The 23400-nt window shown below is 46.5% G+C and overlaps 2 protein-coding genes across 6 annotated transcripts in view; one reads left to right on the forward strand and one right to left on the reverse strand.

Annotated features, from left to right (window-relative positions):
* cwc27 (CWC27 spliceosome associated cyclophilin) overlaps positions 1 to 14309 on the reverse strand; it is a 404246-nt gene extending 389937 nt beyond the window's left edge. Inside the window, exon 1 of one of the 5 annotated variants that reach the window (XR_015074261.1) lies at positions 13919 to 14298. Coding sequence is in view for 3 of the 5 variants with exons in the window: in XM_085971220.1 (XP_085827346.1) it covers positions 13919 to 13960 (42 nt within the window). In the remaining 2 variants the exon portion in view is untranslated. Of the gene's footprint in view, positions 1 to 13918 lie in introns of all 5 variants that reach the window. The other 4 variants (XR_015074262.1, XM_085971220.1, XM_085971230.1 and 1 more) reach the window with 4 other exon arrangements.
* A 219-nt stretch (positions 14310 to 14528) lies between these two features.
* srek1ip1 (SREK1-interacting protein 1) overlaps positions 14529 to 23400 on the forward strand; it is a 64710-nt gene continuing 55838 nt past the window's right edge. Inside the window, exon 1 of the mRNA XM_085971257.1 lies at positions 14529 to 14629. Coding sequence (XP_085827383.1) covers positions 14617 to 14629 — 13 coding nt within the window. The 5' untranslated portion in view covers positions 14529 to 14616. The remainder of the gene's footprint in view (positions 14630 to 23400) is intronic.

The raw sequence follows: 23400 nt of genomic DNA on the forward strand, positions 1-23400 counted from the left end.
CAAGCAGCCTTCATATTCGCAGCATTGTCAGTAACTACTGCAAAGACCTTTTGTGATCCAAGATCGTTGGATAAATGCTGCTGTATCTTTGTGGCATTCTTTACATATGGCTTTCTACAGTGTTTGCACATGTACACAGTCTTTCCATCTTTAATGCCTGGGGTAAAATGCTTCCACACATCCGACGGTAAACGTGGCATTGTTCTATGCAGAGAAATAAAGGGCATTCATCTCTGTGTCGAACTGCGGTCGATCAGCACGATTGCAACAGGGTGAGTACATTTTTGCTGATGCTCCATGTGATGGAAGCATGACATGTACACACACGACGCTACATCACCAATAGTGTATTATTTTGTATATTTTAAATTGAAGGACAACAGAGTTCAACAAGTAACTGGTTTATTTGGTATAAAGTCTGATTTACTTACTGCATCATCATAACATCAGCAGAAAACAAAATGACTTCCCTCAGGACCCCTAACCTGGATCTTAAAAAAACTATAGCAGTCTTACAGATGCCTGCAGGCCAATCACAATTCGATATGCAAATATTACAAATAGAGGGAGCTAATCGCTCATCTAACCAATCAGGACACATTTGTTCACAGTCACACACAAAACTTGTAATTATTAAAACAAGCCAAGTAAGAAGATAAACATATATTGATTAAGAAATTCCTTAATAATTAAGATTCCATCTCTGTTAGTAATTTTAAGAGAGGACCTGTGGAAAAAAAAAAGAAATACAAAAAAAACAATATTATGCTAGCATGTGCTTTTTTGGGCAAAATTCCCAAGCTAAACTTCCCATGGAAAATTTCCGGAAATTTCCCGGAAACTTTCCACCCCTTTGCAACCCTATGTGACACTAAGGTTGCGAAGGGTCTGGTTCAGCCTCAGACAGATGCTAGGGAGGGGGATGGAGTCTGTGGCTAGGGAATGGAGTTTGTGACGAGGACCGACGACAATGGCTTCGGTCTTCCCAATATTTAGTTGGAGGAAATTTCTGATCACCCAGTACTGGATGTTGGACAAGCAGTCTGACAATTTAAAGACAGTGGAGGTGTTGAAAGAGGTGGTGATGAGGTAGAGCTGGGTGTCATGAGCGTACGTGTGGAAACTGAAGCTATGTTTTCAGATGATGTCGCCGAGGGGTGGCATGTAGATGAGAAATAGGAGAGGGCCAAGGATAGATCCTTGCAGGACTCAATGTTGCGGGAGTGGGAAGAGAAGCCATTGCAGGTGATTCTGTGGTTATGACTGGACAAGAATGGAACCAGGCAAGTGCAGTCCCACCCAGATGGATGATAGTGGAGAGGCGTTGGAGGAGGATGGTGTAGCCAACCATGTCAAAGGCTGCAGACAGGTCCAGAAAGATGAAGAGGGATAGTTTACCTTTGTCAGTCACATAGCATGTCATTTGTGACTTTGAGAAGAGCCATTTCAGTACTGTGGCAGGGGCAGAAATCTGATTGGAGGGATTCAAACATGGAGTTCCGGGAAAGAGGGGCACGGATTTGAGAGCTGAAAGCACGTTCAAGGACTTTGGAGAGGAAAGTGAGATTGCTGGTACAGTAGTTAGCAAGATCAAGGGTTAGTTTTTTTGAGGAGATGGTGGCAGATTTGAAGGATGGGGGAAAAGTACCCGAGGAGAGAGAACCATTAACAATATCAACTAACATAAGAGCCAGGAAGGGAAGTTGAGTGGTCAGCAGTTTAGTGGGAATAGGGTCAAGGGAGCAGGAGATGGGTCTCATGGACAAGATGAGCTCAGAGAGAGCATGAGGGGAAGATAGGAGAGAAACTAGAGAAAGATGCAAGTTCAGGGCTAGGGCAGGAGACCATCCAATCAGCTGCCTCTGCCGCTTCCCTCCCTTCCCCTCGCCCACTGGGCCAAACTTCCTCCAAGTTTGCCCTCTGCCCTAGCCCTGAAATCGCATCTTTCTCCAGTGACAAAGTCCATGAGCTCCTCGCAATTATTGTTGGAGGTGAGGGTTAAGGATACAAGGAAAAGGGGTTTAAGAAGAGGGTTTGCAGTAGAGAAAAGAAGCTGAGGGTTATCTATGCATTCCAGGATGATCCTGGAATCGTGAGCAGTTTTGGCAGAGGAGAGCAGTACCCGATAGTGGTTTATGTGGTCCAGACAGATCTGGCGATGAATGGCTAAACCAGTTGTCCGCCATATCCATTCAAGTCTGTGTCCCTTGGACTTAAGGGAGCGGAGATGAAGGCCGCACTGGGGGAACGGTCAGGGTGAAAGAGAGTAATGGTTTTAATGGGTACTAGGGCTTCAAAGGTGGTGGTGAAGCTGTGGTTGAGCAGATCGGTAGCACAGAGGGAAGCTGTAGGCTTACCTAAGAGGGAGTCACGCCTGGGACGGTGGCAGTAGAGTAGGAAGGTCGAGGAGTGCTGAAGGGTTGGGGTAGGGATTTTGGACGGCAGAGTACCTGAGGGAGTTGAAATGAAAGGAGGCATGATGACAAGAGGGGTCTAGGAGGTGTAAAGAGAAAATAAGTTAAAAAAAAAGGAATGAAAAAAGTGGAAAAAGTGATGGGCTTGAGTCCGGAGCGGTAGATAAAATGCGCATGCAAATGGACACAGGGAAAACTCAAGTTACGTAGGTCTGGTTACATAGCAATTATTAGGATCAACTCTAGGACTTGAACCCATAATCCAGGCTGACACTCCCGGTGCCAGTATTGAGGAAGTGCTGCACTATCGAAGGTAGATGTATATACTCTAGGACTTGAGCCCATAATCCAGGCCAACACTCCCGGTGCCAGTACTGAGGAAGTGCTGCAATGTTCAAGGTACCATCCTTCGGATGAGACTTTAAATCGAGACCGTCTGCTCGTTCGGGTGGGTGTTAAAGATCCAACGGAGAGTATTGAATGAAGAGCTGGGGGAGTTCTCCCGGTGTCTAGGGCCAACATTCCTCCTCGACCAACACGACCAAGAAAACCAGATTAACTCAGTAGTTTGTCTGATCACTGTTCATGGGATCTTGCTGTGCTCAAAATGGCTGCAGTATTGCCCTACATAACAGTCGCAACATTGTCTTTAATTGCTTTAAAATTATGAAGAGGATCAATAGGGTAGATGTAGAGAAAATGTTTCCACTTGTAGGGGAGTCCAAAATTAGGGGCCATATATGATAGTTACCAATAAATCCAATATGGATTTGAGGGGAAAATTCTTTACCTAGAGAGTGGAACTCGCTACCACATGGAGTGATTGAGGAGAACAGTATAGAAGCATTTAAGGGGAAATTAGATAAGTACATGAGGGAGAAACGAATAGGTTATGCTGATAGGGTGAAATGAAGCTCGTATGGAGCACAAACACCAGCATAGACCAGTTGGGCCGAAAGGCCTGCTTCTGTGATGTATATTCTCTGTAACTATGTATGCAGGTTTCACAATGAGAATATCCTCTTTTACACTCAGTTTATGAAAACAAGAAAGATGTAATGTTCTCTCTCTCTCTAAACATGGGCCACTTACGCTAGATTAACACTTCAAGGCTAAGCAGGCTCAGGTTTTAAAGTAGTTAGCCTTCTGGCTACAAAAATCAGACACGATCAGAAACTGAGCCTACCTCTCTGTGAACAGCCTCCTAACTCCGAGATGAAGTCTCTGCCCACTACACAAGAGCCTGACAGTTTCAGCAAAGGACTCAGAAATAGCTGTCAAAGTCACTACCTTTTGATTTGAGGCCAGATGTCTCACAAATACCTCCCTGATTTTGTTTGATATTGTACAAATCAAATCATCTCAGGTGTTGCGAGGAGCTATCTCGCACGGCCTACAACTTGGTTTCTCTCCATCCAACTGCTCTCTCTCTTCCTCGCTCCAACACACTTGCCCGACTTTCCAACCCTCTCGCCTTAGAGTCAGAAGGTTGTGGTTTGTAGTCTCACTCGAGGGACCGGAGCTCAAAATTTAGGCTGGCACTTCAGTGCGGTACCGAGCGTGTGCTGCACTGTCGGATGTGGCGTGTTTTGGATGAGACGTTAAACCGATGTCCCGTCTGGCCTCTCAGGTGGACGTAAAAGATCCCATGGCACTATTTCGAAGAAGAGCAGAGTTCTCCCTGGTGTCCTGGCCAATATTTATCCCTCAACCAACATCACTAAAACAGATTTTTTTTTATATTCGTTCACAGGATGTGGGTGTCGCTGGCAAGGCCAGCATTTATTGCGCATCTCTAATTGCCCTTGAACCACTGCAGTCTTTGTAGTGGTTTGTTACAACTGAATGGCTTGCTAGGCCATTTCAGAGGGCAGTTAGGAGTCAACCACATTGCTGTGGATCTGGAGGCACATATAGGCCAGACCAGGTAAAGACAGCTGATTTCCTTCCCTAAAAGGACATTAGTGAACCAGATGGGTTTTTACAATAATCCAGCAGTATCATGGCCACCATTACGGACGATAGCTTTTTATTCCAGATTTATTTAATTAACTGAAATTAAATTCCCCAGCTGCCATGGTGGGATTTGAACTCACATTTCCAGATCATTAGTCCAGCTCTCTGGATTACTAGCCCAATAATATAACCACTATGCTACCATACCCCATTATCACATTGCTGTTTGTGGCAGCTTTCTATGTGCAACTTGGATGCCGCGTTTCCCACATTACAACAGTGGCTACACTTCAAAAGTACTTAATTGGCTGTAAAGTGCTTTGGGACATCCTGAAAGGCACTACATATATGGAACTCTTTCTTTGTACATTCATAAGAACATAAGAAACAGGAGCAGGAGTAGGCCAATCGGCCCCTCGAGCCTGCTCCGCCATGCAATAACATCATGGCTGATCCAATCTTGGCCTCAACACCACTTTCCCGCTCTCTCCCCATACCCCTCGACTCCCCTGTCGTTCAAATGTCTGTCAATCTCCACCTTGAATATATTCAGTGACTCCGCCTCCACAGCTCTCTCGGGTAGAGAATTCCAAAAATTCACAACCCTCTGAGAGAAGAAGTTCCTCCTCATCTCTGTCTTAACTGGGCGACCCCTTATTCTGAAACTATGCCCCCTAGTTCTAGATACCCCCACTAGGGGAAACATCCTCTCAGCATCCACCCTGTCAATCCCCCTCAGAATCTTGTATGTTTCGATAAGATCACCTCTCGTTCTTCTAAACTCGGAGTATAGGCCCAACCTGCTCAACCTTTCGTCATAAGTCAACCCCTTCATCCCAGGAATCAACCTAGTGAACCTTCTCTGTACTGCCTCCAATGCAAGTATATCCTTCCTTAAATATGGAGACCACAACTGTACGCAGTACTCCAGGTGCGGTCTCACCAGCGCCCTGTAATGTTGCATCAAAACTTCCCTACTTTTATACTCCATACCCCTTGCAATAAAGGCCAACATTCCATTAGCCTTCCTAATTACTTGCTGTACCTGCATGCTAAGTTTTTGTGTTTCATGTACTAGGATCCCCAGATCCCTTTGTACCGCAGCATTTTGTAGTCTCACTCCATTTAAATAATAATTTGCTTTTTCATTCTTCCTTCCAAAGTGGATAACCTCACATTTTCCCACATTATACTCCATCTGCCAAATTTTTGTCCACTCACATAACCTATCTATATCCCTTTGCAGACGCTTTTGTGTCCTCCTCACAACTTGCTAACCCACCTATCCTCGTATCATCAGCAAATTTGGCTACAGTACACTCAGTCCCTTCATCCAAGTCATTAATATGACTGTAAATAGTTGAGGCCCCAGCACTGATTCCTGTGGCACCCCACTAGTTACCGATTGCCAACCGGAAAATGACCCATTAATCCCGACTCTCTGTTTTCTGTTAGTTAGCCAATCCCCTATCCATGCCAAAATATTACCCCCAACCCCGTGCGCTTTTATCTTGTGCAGTAACCTTTTATGTGGCACCTTATCGAATGCCTTCTGGAAATCCAAATACACTACACCTACTGGTTCCCCTTTATCCACCGTTTGTTACATCCTCAAAAGAACTCTAGCAAATTTGTCAAACACAATTTCCCTTTCATAAAGCCATGTTGACTCTGCTTGATTGTATGATGATTTTCTAAATGTCCTGCTATTACCTCCTTAATAATGGATTCCAGCATTTTCCCAATGACAGATGTTAGGCTAACTGGCCTATAGTTTCCTGCTTTCTGTCTCCCTCCTTTCTTGAATAGGGGAGTTACATTTGCAGTTTTCCAATCCGCTGGGACCTCTCCAGAATCCAGGGAATTTTGGTAGATTAAAATGCAACACATCCACTATCTCTGCAGCCACTTCTAAGACCCTAGGATGCAGGCCATCAGGTCCAGAGGACTTGTCGGCCTTTAGCCCCATTAGTTTGCCTAGTACTTTTTCTCTAGTGATAGATTGTTTTAAGTTTCCCCCTCCCTTTTCTTAGGCAGTCCCTCGGAACCGAGGACGACTTGCTTCCACATTAAAAATGAGTTCTCAGGTGACTGATGAGTCCAATGCGGGACCTACAGTCTCTGTCACAGGTGGGGCAGACGGTGGTTGAAGGGGCGGGTGGGTGGGGTGCTTGGGCTGTCGTGCACTCCTTGTGTTGCCTGAGCTTGGTTTCCGCTTGCTCCTGGCGAAGAGACTCGAGGTGTTCGGCGCCTTCCCGGATGCTTCTCCTCCACTTTGTGTGGTCTTGGGCCAGGGATTCCCAGGTGTCGGAGGGGATGTTACACTTTTTCAAGGAGGCTTGGAGGGTGTCCTTGAAGCGTTTCCTCTGGCCACCTGGGGCTCTCTTGTCGTACCGGAGCTCGGAGTAGAGCGCTTGTTTTGGGAGTCTCGTATCGGGCATGCGGGCAATGTGACCCATCCATCGGAGCTGATTGAGCGTGGTCAAAGCTTCGATGCTGGGGATGTTGGCCTGAGCAAGAACACCGACGTTGGTGTGCCTATCCTGCCAATGGATTTGCAGGATCTTGCAGAAGCAGCGTTGGTGGTACCTCTCCAGTGCTTTGAGGTGCCTGCTGTACATGGTCCATGTCTCTGAGGCATACAGGAGGGCGGGTATCACTGCTGCTCTGTAGACCATGAGCTTAGTGCCAGGTTTGAGGTCCTGGTCTTCAAACACTCTCTTCCTCAGGCGACCGAAGGCTGCACTGGCACACTGAAGGCGGTGTTGGACTTCGTCGTCGATGTCTGCCCTTGTTGACAGTAGGCTCCCGAGGTATGGAAAGTGGTCCGCCTTGTCGTGGATTTTGATAATCGGGGGGCAGTACTGTGTGGCGGGGGCAGGTTGGTAGAGGACCTTTGTCTTACAGATGTTTAGTGTAAGGCCTAAGCTCTCGTACGCTTCGGTGAAGGTGTTGACGCTGGTTTGGAGTTCGACCTCAGAGTGAGCGCAGACGCACGTGTCGTCTGCATACTATAATTCGACGACAGAGGATGGGACAACCTTGGATCTGGACTGGAGGCGACGGAGGTTGAACAGTTTCCCGTTTGTTCTGTAAATTACCTCCACTCCAGTGGGGAGCTTACTGAGGGCGAGATGGAGCATTGCAGCAAGGAAGATAGAGAAGAGCGTTGGCGCGATTACACAGCCTTGCTTGGCCCCGGTTCGTACATTAACTGGGTCTGTGGTGGAACCGTTGGTCAGGACCATGGCTTGCATGTCGTCGTGAAGCAGTCAGAGGATAGTGACAAACTTTTGAGGGCAGCCGAATCTGACAAGGACACGCCATAATCCCTCACGGTTAACAGTGTCAAAGGCCTTTGTGAGATCAAAGGCGGCCATGTACAGTGGTTGGTGCTGTTCCCTGCATTTCTCTTGTAATTGACGTGCGGTGAAGATCATGTCCATTGTGCCCTTTAGTGGGCGGAATCCGCATTGCGACTCTGGGAGGGGCTCTTCAGCCACTGTAAGAAGGCGATTGAGGGGGATTCTTGCGATGACTGTCCCTGTGGCAGGCAGCAGGGAAACTACTCTGTAATTACCGCAATCAGACTGGTCACCTTTCTTGAAGATGGTCACAATTACGGCGTCTCTGAGATCCCCTGGCATGCTCTCCTCCTTCCAAATAAAAGAAATGAGTTCATGTATTCGCGCCAGTAGTGCTTCTCCGCCCTGCTTTAGTGCCTTGGCGGGGATTCCATCTGCTCCGGAGGCCTTGTTGTTCTTCAGTTGTCGGATGGCCTTTTCAACCTCATGCCGGGCTGGGGTTGTGCCGAGATGGTGGCGGGTAGCATGCTGTGGGATGGAGTTGAGGATACTCGTGTCGAAGACAGAGTCGTGGTGAAGGAGATCTTCGAAGTGCTCCTTCCAGCGGGCACTGACTGCCTCTCTGTCCTTGATGAGTACCTCTCCGTTCTTGGCCCGCAGTGGGGTAGGGCCTTGGGTGCTTGGGCCGTAGATGGTCTTGACTGCGCTGAAGAATCCACACACGTCGTGGCTGTCGGCTAGCTGCTGGATCTCCTGCGCTTTCTCCATCCACCATCTGTTCTTTAGGTCACAAGTTTTTTGTTGGACCTTGGCCTTCAGGCTTCTGTACAGCTGCTTTCTTGCTCTCGAGTTCTGTTGCTGTTTCCAGATCAGGAATGCCTTGCGCTTGCAGCTTATTAGCTCCTGGATCTCCTGGTCATTCTCGTCGAACCAGTCTTGGTGTTTCCTGGTCGGGTGACCGAGCGTCTCTTCACAGGTGCTGATTATGGAGACCTTGAGTGCAGACCAGGCGCTATGGGCACTCTGTGTCTCTGCATCACTGGGATTCGTCAGGTTGTTTGTGAGGCTGAATAGGGCTTTCTTAGTGGGATCTTTGAGTGCTCCAGCGTTAATTTTCCTGCGGCATTGTTTCTGTTGCCGCCGCTGTTTTGGGGCTACATTGATGGAGATGACAGAGCGGATAAGGCGGTGGTCTGTCCAGCAGTCATCAGCGCCTGTCATAGCGCAGGTGACGCGGACATCCTTGCGGTCCCTCGCTCGGATGATGACGTAGTCCAGCAGATGCCAGTGCTTGGAACGAGGGTGCTGCCATGAAGCCTTGTACTTGTCTCTCTGACGTAACAAGGTGTTGGTTATGACGAGGCCATGTTCTAAGCATTGACAGGAGGAGGGTACCGTTGGAGTTGGCTTTCCCTACCCCCTCTCTGCCGATCACACCTCCCCAGAGGTCTGTATCCTTTCCAACTCTGACATTAAAGTCGCCGAGGAGGATCAGCTTGTCGCCAGTTAGGACTCGGGACAGGGATTGTTCAAGGCTGGAGTAGAATTCCTCTTTGGTCTCGTCTGTGGCTTCCAGTGTCACTGATGACTGTAGCGCACTGGTTCCGGGCTAGGGTGAGCTGAAGAGTCAAGAGGCGCTCGTTTATACCGCATGGGGAGTCTCCGAGATGCCCAACCAGTTCATTTTTTATGGCGAAGCCTACCCCATGGAGGCGGCGTTCTTCTTCAGGTTTGCCTTTCCAGAAGAAGGTGTAACCACCGCCTTGCTCCTTGAGCTGGCCTTCCCCTGCCCGCCGGGTCTCACTTAGGGCGACGATGTCAATGTCGAAACGTCTGAGCTCCCGGGCAACGATAGCAGTGCATCGTTCCGGTCTGTCACTGTTGGGGTTGTCCATGAGGGTCCTGACATTCCAGGTTCCGAACTTCATTTTAAAGGGTGGAAGATGCCTGTGCGTGAATTCTTTTTACGTGGGGTGGTCATTGCACACCAGCTACCACACGAGCTTGACAGAGCAAGGTCTTGGTCCAATGGCAAGGGGATCCAAGACGATTGGAGACCAGGCTCTGTTACAACGGCCTAGAACACACACACACACAAACAAACATACTCCTACTGTCCTCCTCCCTCCTTCCCGCAGGTGCTCTCTGCTTGGGTTTCATAGGATGCATTGTGGTCCTTCCTCCCCTTCTGCCGCAACGCCGACTCGGCATCCGAGCAGGTCAGTGAAACCCACAAAGGGGTTAGTAGCGGGTGGTCGGCAGAGCGGTGCGGGGTCTGGCCTGGGGTTATTATTATTTAAGTTTCTAAATTTCCTTTGTTTTTTAATGGCCGAGTTCCTTAATAGTTGCTATTTTTTGTTTGATGACACTGGGGCAACCCTCCCTCCCTATAGCCCCTTGATTATCTATTATTGGATGTTTTTAGTGTTTTCTATCGCGAAGACCGATCCAAAATAATTGTTTAGAGTCTCTGCCATTTCTCTATTTCCCATTATTAATTTCCCAGTCTCATCCTCTAAGGGACTAACATTTACTTTAACTACTCTCTTCCTTTTTATATACCTGTAGAAGCTCTTACTGTCTGTTTTTATATTATTTGCTAGTTTACTCTCATACTCTATTTTCTCCCTCTTTATAATTTTTTGTCACCCTTTGCTGGTTTCTAAAAATTTCCCAATCCTCTGGCCTACCACTAATCTTCGCAACATTGTATGCCTTTTCTTTCAATTAGATACAATCCTTAACTTCCTTAGTTAGCCACGGATGGTGCATCCTTCTCATAGAGCCTTTCTTTCTCACTGGAATATACCTTTGCTGAGATTTATGAAATATCTCCTTAAATGTCTGCCACTGCCGATCTACTATCTTACCCTTTAATCTATTTTCCCAGTCCACTTTAGCCAACTCTGTCTTCATACCCTTAAGTTTAGGACACCAGTTTCAGACCCAAGTTTCTCACCCTCAAACTGAATTTGAAATTCTACCATGCTATGATCACTCTTTCCTAGAGGATCCTTTACTATGAGGTCATTAATTAATCCTGTCTCATTACACATTACTAGATCTAAAATAGCCTGCTCCCTGGTTGGTTCCTCAAAGTATTGCTCTAAGAAACTATCCCGAATACGTTCCATGAACTTGTCCTCAAGGCTACCCTTGCCAATTTGATTTGTCCAATCTATATGGTAATTAAAATCGCCCATGATTATTGCAGTACCTTTCTTACAAGCCCCCATTATTTCTTGATTTATACTCTGTCCTACAGTATAGCTACTGTTAGGGGGCCTATATACTACTCCCACCAGTGACTTCTTACCCTTACTATTTTTTATCTCCACCCAAACTGATCCTACATCTTGAGCTTCTGAGCCAATATCATTCCTCACCACTGCAGTGATCTCATCCTTTATTAACAGAGCTACCCCACCTCCTTTTCCTTTCTGCCTATCCTTCCGAAATGCCAAATACCCCTGAATATTCAGTTCCTAGCCTTGGTCATCTTGCAACCACGTCTCTGTAATGGCTATCAGATCATACCCATTTATTTCTATTTGTGCCGTCAACTCATCTATCTCATTACGAATGCTGCGTTCATTCAGATAAAGAACCTTTAATTTTATCTTATAATTTTTCCTTACTCTGACTCGATTTTCTGGTGCACTCTTATACTTGTACGCTCTGCCCCTTCCTGATACATTCTGGTTATCATTACCCCTGTCGTTACCCTGCACTTTTGCCTTCTCCTTTCTCTTTGCCTTCCTAAATACCCCTTTACCTGAACCCCTATTATCTATTTCCAGTTTAGCTTTTCTCCCTTCTGATTCTACCCTCAGGTTCCCATGCCCCTGCCAAGCTAGTTTAAACCCTCCCCAACAGCACTAGTAAAACCCCCCGCGAGGATATTGGTCCTGTTCCCGTTGAGGTGCAACCCGTCTGGCTTGTAGAGGTCCCACCTCCCCCAGAAACGGTTCCAATTCCTCAGGAATCTAAAGCTTTCCCTCCTACACCATCTCTCCAGCCACGCATCTGCTCTATCTTCCTATTTCTGTACTCACTAGCACGTGGCACTGGTAGTAATCTGGAGATTACTACCTTTGAGGTCCTGCTTTTTAACCTCTTTCCTAGCTCCCTAAACTCTGCCTGCAGGACCTCATCCCTCTTTCTACCTATGTCGTTGGTACCGATATGGACCACGACCTCTGGCTGTTCACTCTCCTCCCTCAGGATGCCCTGCAGCCATTCAGTGGCATCCTTGACCCTGGAACCAGGGAGGCAACATACCATCCTGGAGTCACGTCTGCGTCGCGTCTGCGGCTGCAGAAATGCCCATCTGCTCCCCTAACTATTGAATCCCCTATCACTATTGCTCTCCCTCTCCTCTTCCCCCGCCCCGTGCAGCTGAGCCTTTCATGGTACTGTGGACTTGGCTCTGGCTGCACTCCCCAGCGGACCCATCACCCTCACCAGTACTCAGCACCGAATACTGGTTGGTGAGCAAGATGGGCTCAGGGGACTCCTGCACTACCTACCTGGTCCTTCTCTTCTGTCTGGCGGTCACCTCTTGAAGTAGCCAAATTACTATTATACCTTAGTTTTTATGTTAGAATATGTATAATTTAGTTTTTATGTTAGAATATGTATAATGTAGCACCAATGTACAAGGTGGAGATAATGGGTTAATCCCTACCCTGAGTTAAACGATATAGAGGTCTAAAATTGCATTTACCCAGCTAAGTTTTAAAACATGATTAAGTGACTTCAAATGCTGAGAGATTAAACTGCAGAACAACTCATGGGAAGATTGGGGAGGATGTCTGTTCGGCCAGGCGAGGCAACACATATGCGAGATAACGCACCTAAGAATTTGTTTGTTGTAAATCACAACAGGGTTCCATTCTTCAAAGTATGGTGGGACTAATCAGAATGTGCTTGCTTTGCAGAGGTAACCCGAGACGAGGCCAAAAGTCTGTGCTTTGCATGCCTTAACGAGGACTGTTATCTTAAGAAAACATGTAACAAGCAAAACCACCTGGCTACAGGCAAATGGATGGTTGTAAAGCAATTATTAAGAGGAGGCCCACAGTCACAGGAGGTGACGGGACCAACTGATAACAGAAATGTGGGATTTGTGGGCGGCAAGATGATGAAATGTCACGGTTTATAATTGCCATTTAGCTATAACTATAAGCTTTACCCCCGCCCCTAGGGCAGGGGTTTGATTTTTGTATAACTGTGATTGTTGCTAGGGAATTGGTGGAGTCGGATCTGAGAGGGGTCTCAGAAGGTTCTCCCCAGGCCTGTGAATAAAGACCGTTTTGAACCATCCTTCACTCGAAGTCTGTCATCTGTACCAAAGCTAAGCGTCGACTCTGTATATCATTTAGTCCGCTCTGAGGGGGAAAGGGTTAAGTGTCGACCTGGCACAACACCAGGTCCACTTTTCGGGATACAACACCTCTCCACCTGCATATTCTTAACCTGCGGGGTGACCACCTCCCGAAATGTGCTATCCACATAGCTCTCAGCCTCGCGGATGCACAGCAGTGACTGCAGCCGCCGCTCAAGCTCCGTAACCCGATGGTCGAGCTGCTGTAGCTGGTGACACGTCCCTCACATGTGGTCGGCCAGACCACAGGTGGTGTCCAGGACTTCCCACATGGCACAGGATGTGCATTCCACGGGTGTGAGCTGCCCTGCCATGCCTCGACTTAACAGACTATTTACTAACCTAGCTGGAATAAACTTAAAACTTTAAGAAAGCCAAGTATAAACACTTACCAGCTACTCACCAATCAGCTCCCTCCTCTTGTGCCGACGTCCAGTTCACCCAGTAACATCTCCTGTACCATATAGCAAAGTGATGTGTACAGGTAACTGATATCAAGGTTGTAAAGTTGTATGGAGATGATCAAATTCTCTATGGAACACGGCACCTAAACAACCGGGGCATTGGAAAGCAACCGGTCACAAATGAGTAATTAAGGCCAGAAGAGAATTTGCTCCATCACCTTTTTTGGAAGGGAAGAGATTATCTTTCAACAACACGTTCCCTCGAGAAATTAAATTAGACAAGAGTTCGCGATCACTGGGACAATTTGTACATGGCCTCTAGAAGTAGGCCCATCGGTCAAACGCCTTATTATTGAATTCATTTACATGCATCACCTCCCCCCTGCATGGTCTACGGAAGACACTAACTGGAGGGCTGAGCTTTGGCGCCCCAAGTTGCGGACATTACTTTACCTTCCCACTGCTCGGCGGCTCTTGGATATAGATGTTGCTCATCGCGGCAGTTTCGAACCAAGCCCCGTTTAAAGTGGCAGAACCTGCGCGCTGATGGAGCTCCCGCTTCTCACCAACGGTCACAGCCCGACTTCACCGCCATGTTTTCAGATCTCCAGTTCCGTTCAAATGGGAGGGGGCGGGTAGAAAGCCGGGGGCGGGTAGAAAGCCGGGCCCGGCCCCACTGCAAACGCAATGAAATATCAACTCACGGCAAAACACCAACGTTTAAAAGCCCTGCCTACGAAGATGTTGTTTCCAAAGTATTCAATTACGCGGCTCCACTAAGAATCCTTCCCGAAATTTTACTTTTCTTCTTCACGTCTCATCGCTCGCGCCCGAGTGATCCGCTCTTCTTGTGATGGTGGTTCGCTGCAAAACACGTCCTGAAAGCAAACGGGTTTATGACATTGCCGCACAAACAGAAGCATTAACTGTAACGGGAAGATATAGAACCTTTAGTGTCTTGTACGCTTCTAAAAGGAAATTTAAAATATAATAGTTCTTGTTATTCTTGCGATGTTTGCTTCTTGTTATTGCGGTTACAAGTGGTGTCGGAAACGTGGCTGGTGGGAAGATATTAAAGGGTGCACCAGATAGGCAAGTGCGTCTGGGAGCTGGTGACTTCGTTTGGAATTGGTATCGGATGGAATTTGTCAATGGCTTTTTCAGGTGAATGAATATATAAAATATAATGATTTGTGGCTTGTACACGGAGTTCTTACTTTGTTTTAAGACTTATTTTAGCAATATAAGGGGAGGGAAATGAAACTTTGAGAGTGCTTCAAAGAGCAATCGATGTTAAGTGTGACTCCACCGGGATCTTGTGTTCAGTATTTGAAGGAGCAGCAAATCACCGGATGGATATGAAAAAGAAACGGCGTTCACCTCGAAAATCGAGAGAAATCTACGGCCCAGTTATCCTTCCACTCCTCCCCAACATCTAATTGTTTCATTTATGACTAAGGATTTTACTGCCAATAAGTACCCATGGATTGGAGGGTAGCTAATGTTACCCCACTATTCAAAAAAGGTGGTAGAGCAAAAGCGGGGAATTCTAGATCGGTAAGCCTGACATCGGTAGTGGAAAATGCTGGAGTCCATTATTATAAAAGATGTAATAGCAGAGCACTTGGAAAACAGTGACAGGATAGGACAAAGTCAACATGGATTTACAAAAGGTAAATCATGCTTGACTAATCTACTGGAATTTTTTGAGGATGTAACTGGTAAAATAGATAAGGGAGAACCAGTGGATGTTGTGTATTTGGACTTTCAGAAGGCTTTCGATAGGGTCCCGCATAAGAGATTAGCGTGCAAAATTAAGGCACATGGGATTGGGGGCAAGGTATTGACTTGGATAGAGAACTGGTTGGCAGATAGAAAGCAAAGAGTTGGAATAAATGGGTCGTTTTCCGAGTGGCAGGCAGTGACTAGTGGGGTACCGCAAGGATCGGTCCTAGGACCCCAGCTATTCACAATATATATTAATGATCTGGACGAGGGAATTGGATGTAATATCTCCAAATTTGCAGACGACACAAAGCTGGGTGGGAGGGTAAGCTGTGAGGAGGATGTCGTGATACTCCAGGACGATTTGGACAGGTTGGGTGATTGGGCAGAAACATGGCAAATGCACTATAATGTGGATAAACGTGAGGTTATCCACTTTGGTGGCAAAAACAGGAAGGCAGATTATTATTTGAACAGCAATAGATTGGGAGAAGGGGAAGTGCAAAGAGACCTGGGTGTTCCTGTGCACCAGTCACTGAAGGTAAGCATGCAGGTGCAGCAGGCAGTTAAGAAGGCAAATGGTATGTTGGCCTTCGTAGCGAGAGGGTTTGAGTACAGGAACAAGGATGTCTTGCTGCAGTTGTACAGGGCCTTGGTGAGACCGCACCTTGAGTATTGTGTGCAGTTTTGGTCGCCTTACCTGAGGAAGGACGTTCTTGCCATGGAAGGAGTGCAGCGAAGATTCACCAGACTGATACCTGGGATGGCAGGAATGACGTATGAGGAGAGATTGTGTCGATTGGGCTTATACTCACTGGAGTTCACAGAATCACAGAAACCCCACAGTGCAGATAGAGGCCATTTCGGCCCATCGAGCCTGCACCGACACATATCCCACCCGATCCCTGTAACCCCTGCACCAACACATATCCCACCCTATCCCCGTAACCCCACGTATTTAATCCCCCTAACACTAAGGGTCAATTTATCATAGCCAATCAACCTAACCTGCACATCTTTGGACTGTGGGAGGAAACCGGAGCACCCGGAGGAAACCCACGCAAACACGGGGAGAATGTGCAAACTCCACACAGACAGTCACCCGAGGCCAGATTCGAACCCGGGTCCCTGGCGCTGTGAGACAACAGTGCTAACCACTATGCCACCGTGCTTTAGAAGATTGAGAGGGGATCTCATCGAAACCTATAAAATTCTGTCAGGCCTGGACAGACTAGATGCAGGAAGGATGTTTATGATGGCCGGGGAGTCCAGAACCAGGGGTCATAGTCTAAGGATAAGGGGTAAGCCATTTAGGACTGAAATGAGGAGGAATTTCTTCACCCAGAGAGTGGTGAACCTGTGGAATTCTCTGCCACAGAGGGCGATGGAGGCCAGTTCATTAAATATATTCAAAAAAGAGTTGGATATATTTCTTAAGGCTAAAGGGATCAAGGGATATGGGGAGAAGGCGGGGACAGGGTACTGAATTTGGATGATCAGCCATGATCTCATTGAATGGCGGAGCAGGCGCGAAGGGCCGAATGGCCTACTCCTGCTCCTATCTTCTATGTGTCTAACCGATCTAAAAATATAATAAAGAATAGTCAGCACAGATTTCAAAAGGGACATTGAATTCTATGAAAAAGTATTATAAAGAGTAGACAAGGGTAATGCCCATGGGCTTTCATAGTAGAATCATGACTAAGGTTAAAGCATATGGAGTCAGGGGACAAGTAGCAGAATGGCAAGCAAATTGGCTACAAAACAGAAAAGAGAGTAGGGGTGAATGGTAGTTACTCAGGCTGACGGAAGGTGGGAAGTGGTGGTCCACAAGGATCGGTGCTGGAACCACTGTCCACCATTTACATAAATTATTTGGACTTAGGAATCATAGAGTCACAGATAGAGTCATAGAGTTATACAGCGCAGAAAGAGGCCCTTTGGCCCATGTCCGCGCCAGCCATCAAGCCCTATCTATTCTAATCCCATTTTCCAGCACTTGGTCCGTAGCCTTGTATGCTACAGCGTTTCGAGTGCTCATCTGAATGCTTCTTGAATGTTGTGAGGGTTCCTGCCTCTACCACCCTTTCAGGCAGTGAGTTCCAGATTCCAACCACCCTCTGAGTGTAAAAGATTTTCCTCAAATCCCCTCTAAACCTCCTGCCCCTTACCTTGAAACTATGCCCCCTGGTTATTGACCCCCCTACTAGGCGGAAAAGTTCCTTTCTATCTACCCTATCTATGCCCCTCATAATTTTGTACACCTCAATCAGGTCCCCCCCTCAGCCTTCTCTGCTCTAAGGAAAACAACCCCATCCTGTCCAGTCTCTCTTCATAGCTGAAGCGCTCCAGCCCAGGTAACATCCTGGTGAATCTCCTCTGCACCCTCTCCAATGCAATCACATCCCTCCTATAGTGTGGCAACCAGAACTGCACACAGTATTCCAGCTGTGGCCTAACGAGCGTTTTGTACAGCTCCATCATAACCTCCCTGCTCTTATATTCTATGCCTCAGCTAATGAAGGCAAGTATCCCATATGCCATTTTAACCACCTTATCCACCTGTCCTGCTGCCTTCAGGGATCTATGTACATGCACACCAAGGTCCCTCTGATCCTCTGCCCTTCTTAGGGTCTTGCCATTCATTGTGTATTCCCTTGCCTTGTTAGTCCGTCCAAAATGCATCACTTCACACTTTTCAGGGTTAAAATCCATTTGCCACTGTTCTGCCCATCTAACCAACCCGTCTATGTCGTCCTGTAGCCTATATCAAAATTTGCAGACACCAAATTGGAGAGTATAGTTATTACTGAGGATGGCTGCAACATAATACAAGAAGACATTAATAAACTTGCAGAATGGGTGTTTAAGTGGCAAATTAATTTCTATGTAGATAGTATGAGGTGGTACATTTTGGTAGGAGGAATAAGGAGGCCACCTCCTCCTTGGAAAACCAGAGTTTAAATGGGATAGGGGTACAGAATCACAAATCACTAAAAGTAACAACACAGGTTAACAAAGCCATAAAAATGTGAACAAAGCACTGGGGTTTGTTTCTAGATGGATAGAAGTGAAATGCAGAGAAGTTATGCTAACCTTGTATAGAAACTTGGTTAGACCACACTTGGAGTACTGTGCACAGTTCTAGTCTCCATATTACAAAAAAGCTACGGAAGTATAAGAGAAAGTGCAAAAAAGATTTACAAGGATGATACCAGAACTAAGAGGGTACAACTCTCAGGAAAGACTGGACAGGCTGGGTCTTTTTTTTTTCTAGAAAAGAGAAGACTGAGAGGTCACCTGACAGATCTTTAAAATTATGAAGGAGTTTAATAGGGTAGACGTAATGAGGATGTTTCCACTTGTGCGGGATTCCAAAACTGGGTTCATAAATACTTTATAGTCACTAATAAATCCAATAAGGAATTCAGAATACATTTCTTTACCCAGAGAGTGGTTAGAATGTGGAACTCGCTACCACAAGGAGTAATTGAGGTGATTAGCATGGATGCATTTAAGGGGAAGCTGGATTAATACATGAGCGAGAAAGGAATAGAAGGATATGTTGATGGGGTTAGCTGAAGTAGGGTGGGAGGAGGCTTGTGTGGAGCATAAACACCGGCATGGACCAGTTGGGCCGAATGGCCTGTTTGTGTGCTGAAAATAGTATGTAATTCTATGGAAGCCAGTTGTTTATCGCTATGCACCCGAACAAATATTTCCTAACATAGGTCCCAAATTTGTCTTTTTTTCAAATTGACCTACCGCCCCCCTCCATCCTACTTCTACACCATATCTTAAAGCAACCTATGCTAGCACAGCAAGAAATGGATACCATCCAGGCTTAGGCTGATAAGTGTTAGGTTACATTTGATGCAACACAAGTGCCAGGCAATGACCATCCTGAACAAGAGAAAGTCCAGCCATCTCCCCATGACCTTCAATGGTATCGCCATCATCAAGTACCTACCATCGACATCTAAGGAGCTCACCATTCACCACTAGTTTAACTGGACCAGCCATATCAACATTGTGGCTACAAGAGAATGGCAGAGTTTGGGAACTCTGATATGTGGCTCACCTCCTGACCCTCAAAACTTATCCACCATCTACAAGGTTCAAGTCAGGAATCCTCACCACTTGCTTGGACAAGTGCAATCGGAACACTATTCAAGAAGCTTGGGACCGTTCAGGGCGGGCAGTTTGCTTGATTTGGCACCCTTGCAACCAGGTTCAATGTCTACCTTCTTCATCACTAGTATACCATGGCTGCAGTATGTACATTCGACAGGATGCACTGCAGCAACTCATCAAGGTTACTTCAACAACACCTCCCTACCTTGTGACCTCTACCACTGAGAAGGATAAGAGCAGAATGTCATGGAAACACTATCACCTCCCAAGTTTCCCTCCCAATTAACACACCATCCTGACTTTTTATTCGTTCACGGGATGTGGGTGTCGCTGGCAAGGCCAGCATTTATTGCCCATTCCTAGTTACCCTTGAGAAGGTGGTGGTGAGCCGCCGCCTTGAACCGCTGCAGTCCTTGTGGTGAAGATACTCCCACAGTGCTGTTAGGGAGGGAGTTCCAGGATTTTGACCCAGTGACGATGAAGGAACGGCAATGTACTTCCAAGTCGGGATGGTGTCTGACATGGAGGGGAACTCGGAGGTGGTGGTGTTCCCATGCGCCTGCTGCCCTTGTCATTCTAGGTGGAAGAGGTCGCGGGTTTGGGAGGAGCTGCCGAAGAAGCCTTGGTGAGTTGCTGCAGTGCATCTTGTAGATGGTACACACTGCAGCCATGGTACGCTGGTGGTGGAGGGAGTGAATGTTTAAGTTGGTGAATGGGGTGCTAATCAAGCGGGCTGTTTTGTCCTGGATGGTGTTGAGCTTCTTGAGTGTTGTTGGAGCTGCACTCATCCAGGCAAATGGAGAGTATTCCATCACACTCCTTACTTGTGCCTTGTAGATGGTGGAAAGACTTTGGGGAGTCAGGAGGTGAGACACTCGCCGCAGAATACCTAGCCTCTGACCTGCTCTTGTTACCACAGTATTTATGTGGCTGGTCCAGTTAAGTTTCTGGTCAGAAGAATGAGAGGCGATCTTATTGAAACATATAAGATTGTGAAGGGGTTGGATCGGGTGGATGCGGGGAGGATGTTCCCGATGATGGGTGAAACTAGAACTAGGGGGCATAGTCTTAGAATAAGGGGCTGCTCTTTCAAAACTGAGATGAGGAGGAACTACTTCACTCAGAGGGTGGTAGGTCCATGGAATATGCTGCCCCAAAAGCTGTAGAAGCTACATCATTACATAAATTTAAAACAGAAATAGACAGTTTCCTAGAAGTAAAGGGAATTAAGGGTTACGGGGAGCGGGCAGGAATTTGGACATGAGTCTAGGTTCGGATCGGTCATGGCCCTGTGGGTAGCGGAGCGGGCCCAGGGGCCGTGTAGCCTGATCCTGCTCCTATTTCGTGTGTCTAATTCTGTTAGATTCAGGAGATGGTTCTGTGATAGTAGATTGGCGGTTAGGATCAGATCAGCCATGATCTTATTGAATGGCGGAGCAGGCTTGAGGGGCTGATTGGCCTACTCCTGCTCCTATTTCTTATGTTCTTATGTTCAATGATGACCTCCCAGGATGTTGATGGTGGGGGATCCAGCAATGGTAATGCCATTGAATGTCATGGGGTGGTGGTTAGACTCTCGCTTGTTGGAGATAGTCATTGCCTGGCACTTGTGTGGTGCGAATGTTACCTGCCACTTATCAGCCCAAGCCTGAACGTCATCAAGGTCTTGTTGCATGCGGGCATGGACTGCTTCATTATCTGAGGAGTTGTGAATGGCACTGAACACTGCAGTCATCAGCAAACATCCCCATTTCTGACCTTATGTTGGAGGAAAGGTCATTGATGAAGCAGCTGAAGATGGTTGGGCCTAGGAAACTGCCCTGAGGAACTCCTGCAGTGATGTCCTGGGGCTGTGATTGAGCTCCAACCACCACAACCATCTAGGTATGACTCCAACCAGTGGAGAGTTTCCCCCCCCCCCCCCGATTCCCATTGACTTCAGTTTTACTAGGACTCCTTGATGCCACACTCGGTCAAATGCTGCGTTGATGTCAAGGGCAGTCACTCATCTCACCTCTGGAATTCAGCTCCTTTGTCCATGTTTGGACCAAGGCTGTAATGAGGTCGGGAGCCGAGTGGTCTTGGCGGAACCCAAACTGGGCATCAGTGAACAGGTTATTGGTGATTAAATGCTGCTTGATAGCACTGTTGATGACATCTTCCATCACTTTACTGATGATTGAGAGTAGACTGATGGGACAGTAATTGGCTGGATTGGATTTGTCCTGCTTTTTGTGGACAGGACATACCTGGGCAGTTTTCCACATTGTCGGATAGATGCCAGTATTGTAGCTGTACTGGAACAGCTTGGCTAGAAGCGCAGCTAGTTCTGGAGCACAAGTCTTCAGCACGACAGCCGGGATGTTGTCGGGGCCCACAGCCTTTGCTGTATCCAGTGCGCTCAGCCGTTTCTTGATATCACTTGGACATATATCACTTGGACATGTATCTCTGTTTCTTAATTGTCGTTGGGTCCTGGAATTCCCTACCTAACACCATTGTGGCAGTGCCATCACCACAAGGCGATGGCCCACCAGCACGTTCTCGGCAACTAGGGATGGGCAATCAGTGCACCCTTGCCAACGGGTTCTGATGAAAGGTCATCAACTGGAAACATTAACCCTACCTTCCTCTGTATCCAGCTGCTGCCTGATGCCTATTTCCAGTATATTTTGTAGTACTGATTTCTAACATCTGAAGTAGTTTGCTTTTAGTTCCACAGGAGGTCAAGTTGTGCTTTACCAGCCTTGGGAAGTAACAAAACAAAATTAAAACCCCAATCTGACCTTCTATCATTTCCAGTAGACATTCTAATTTGTAACTTACTTAGCTTTCTTGGTATCCTTGGGTGCTTAGTAACCTGATTCCTTCTGTGACCGGTGGGTACCACAAGGCATAGAGTGTCTAATTGATACAGCAATATTATGATTAATAATTATAGTTTCTTTAGTTAATTAGATTTTTGTATCTTAATTATATTAGTGGTGCCTCCTTAAGAGGGGGCACTTGTGGCACCGTCTTTTGATTGGTGGCACTGGATCAACCCTTATTGGTTTACATAGAATTACATAGTTTTTCCAGCAGAGAAACATGCCATTTGGCCCAACTGGTCTATGCCTATGTTTATGCTCCACATGAGCCTTTTCCCTGGAAACATCTTCCCTATCGAATTCCTTCATAAATTTAAAGACCTCTACCAGGTCACCTCTTAGTCTCTTTACTAGAGAAAGGAGCCCAGCTTGTTCAGTCTTTCCTGATAGGTGTACCCTTGCAGTTCTGTAAATTTGCACCTTCACGTAAAGGTGTCTGCAAACTCTCTCTTAGTTTGATTTCAATTATTCAATTCAATTCAATTTTATTTGCCATATGTACTAGTACAATGGAATGCTTACTCCCCGTAGGGACACATCAGCTATTTTTACAGCGCCGTGTTCAGAAAGTCAATTCTTTGGCATCCAGTGGCAGTGGGATCGCATCACTTTTGCTTGATGTCATTGCAAGAAAAGTGTCCCATGGATCTGCTAATATTTTTCTCTAAAAAAAAAAGTCCCCAAAAATGGTTTGATTTTTTTTCCATTAAAATAGTGCCCTCTTTTATATTTTTTTGTATATTGTCCTGGCCAATATTTATCCCTCATCCAACATCACTAAAACAGATTATCTGGTCACTTACCTCATTGCTGTCTGTGGGACCGTGCTGCATGCTTTAACAGTGAGCTGAACTTTAAACTGCACAACCTATGCACTACCAAGTTAATTCAAAATAGGCATCTGAAAAAAGACAGGTTAATATTTTGGGTGTAAACCATTCGTCAGCAACTAATGGTTATTAATTCATTGCTATGGAAAGTTGCTGCTCAAAGAATAACTGAATATGTTTAAATACATTCAACCTTCTCTCGGATTGTTTAACTCATTCAATACTGGATGCCTTTTCTGATTCCAACTAGTTTTTGTGCATATATATATTTTTGTTTACTCCTCATTTCGCTCCGTCCCTGCTTACATACACAACATGGGGATGTTTTTCTTACTGGTGCTGCTGCATCTCTGTCCAATAGATTAAAGTTTGTTAT

The sequence above is a fragment of the Somniosus microcephalus genome, chromosome 2, assembly GCF_052327205.1.
Source record: "Somniosus microcephalus isolate GS21.2 chromosome 2, FLI_Smic_1.0, whole genome shotgun sequence".
NCBI lineage: Eukaryota > Metazoa > Chordata > Chondrichthyes > Squaliformes > Somniosidae > Somniosus > Somniosus microcephalus.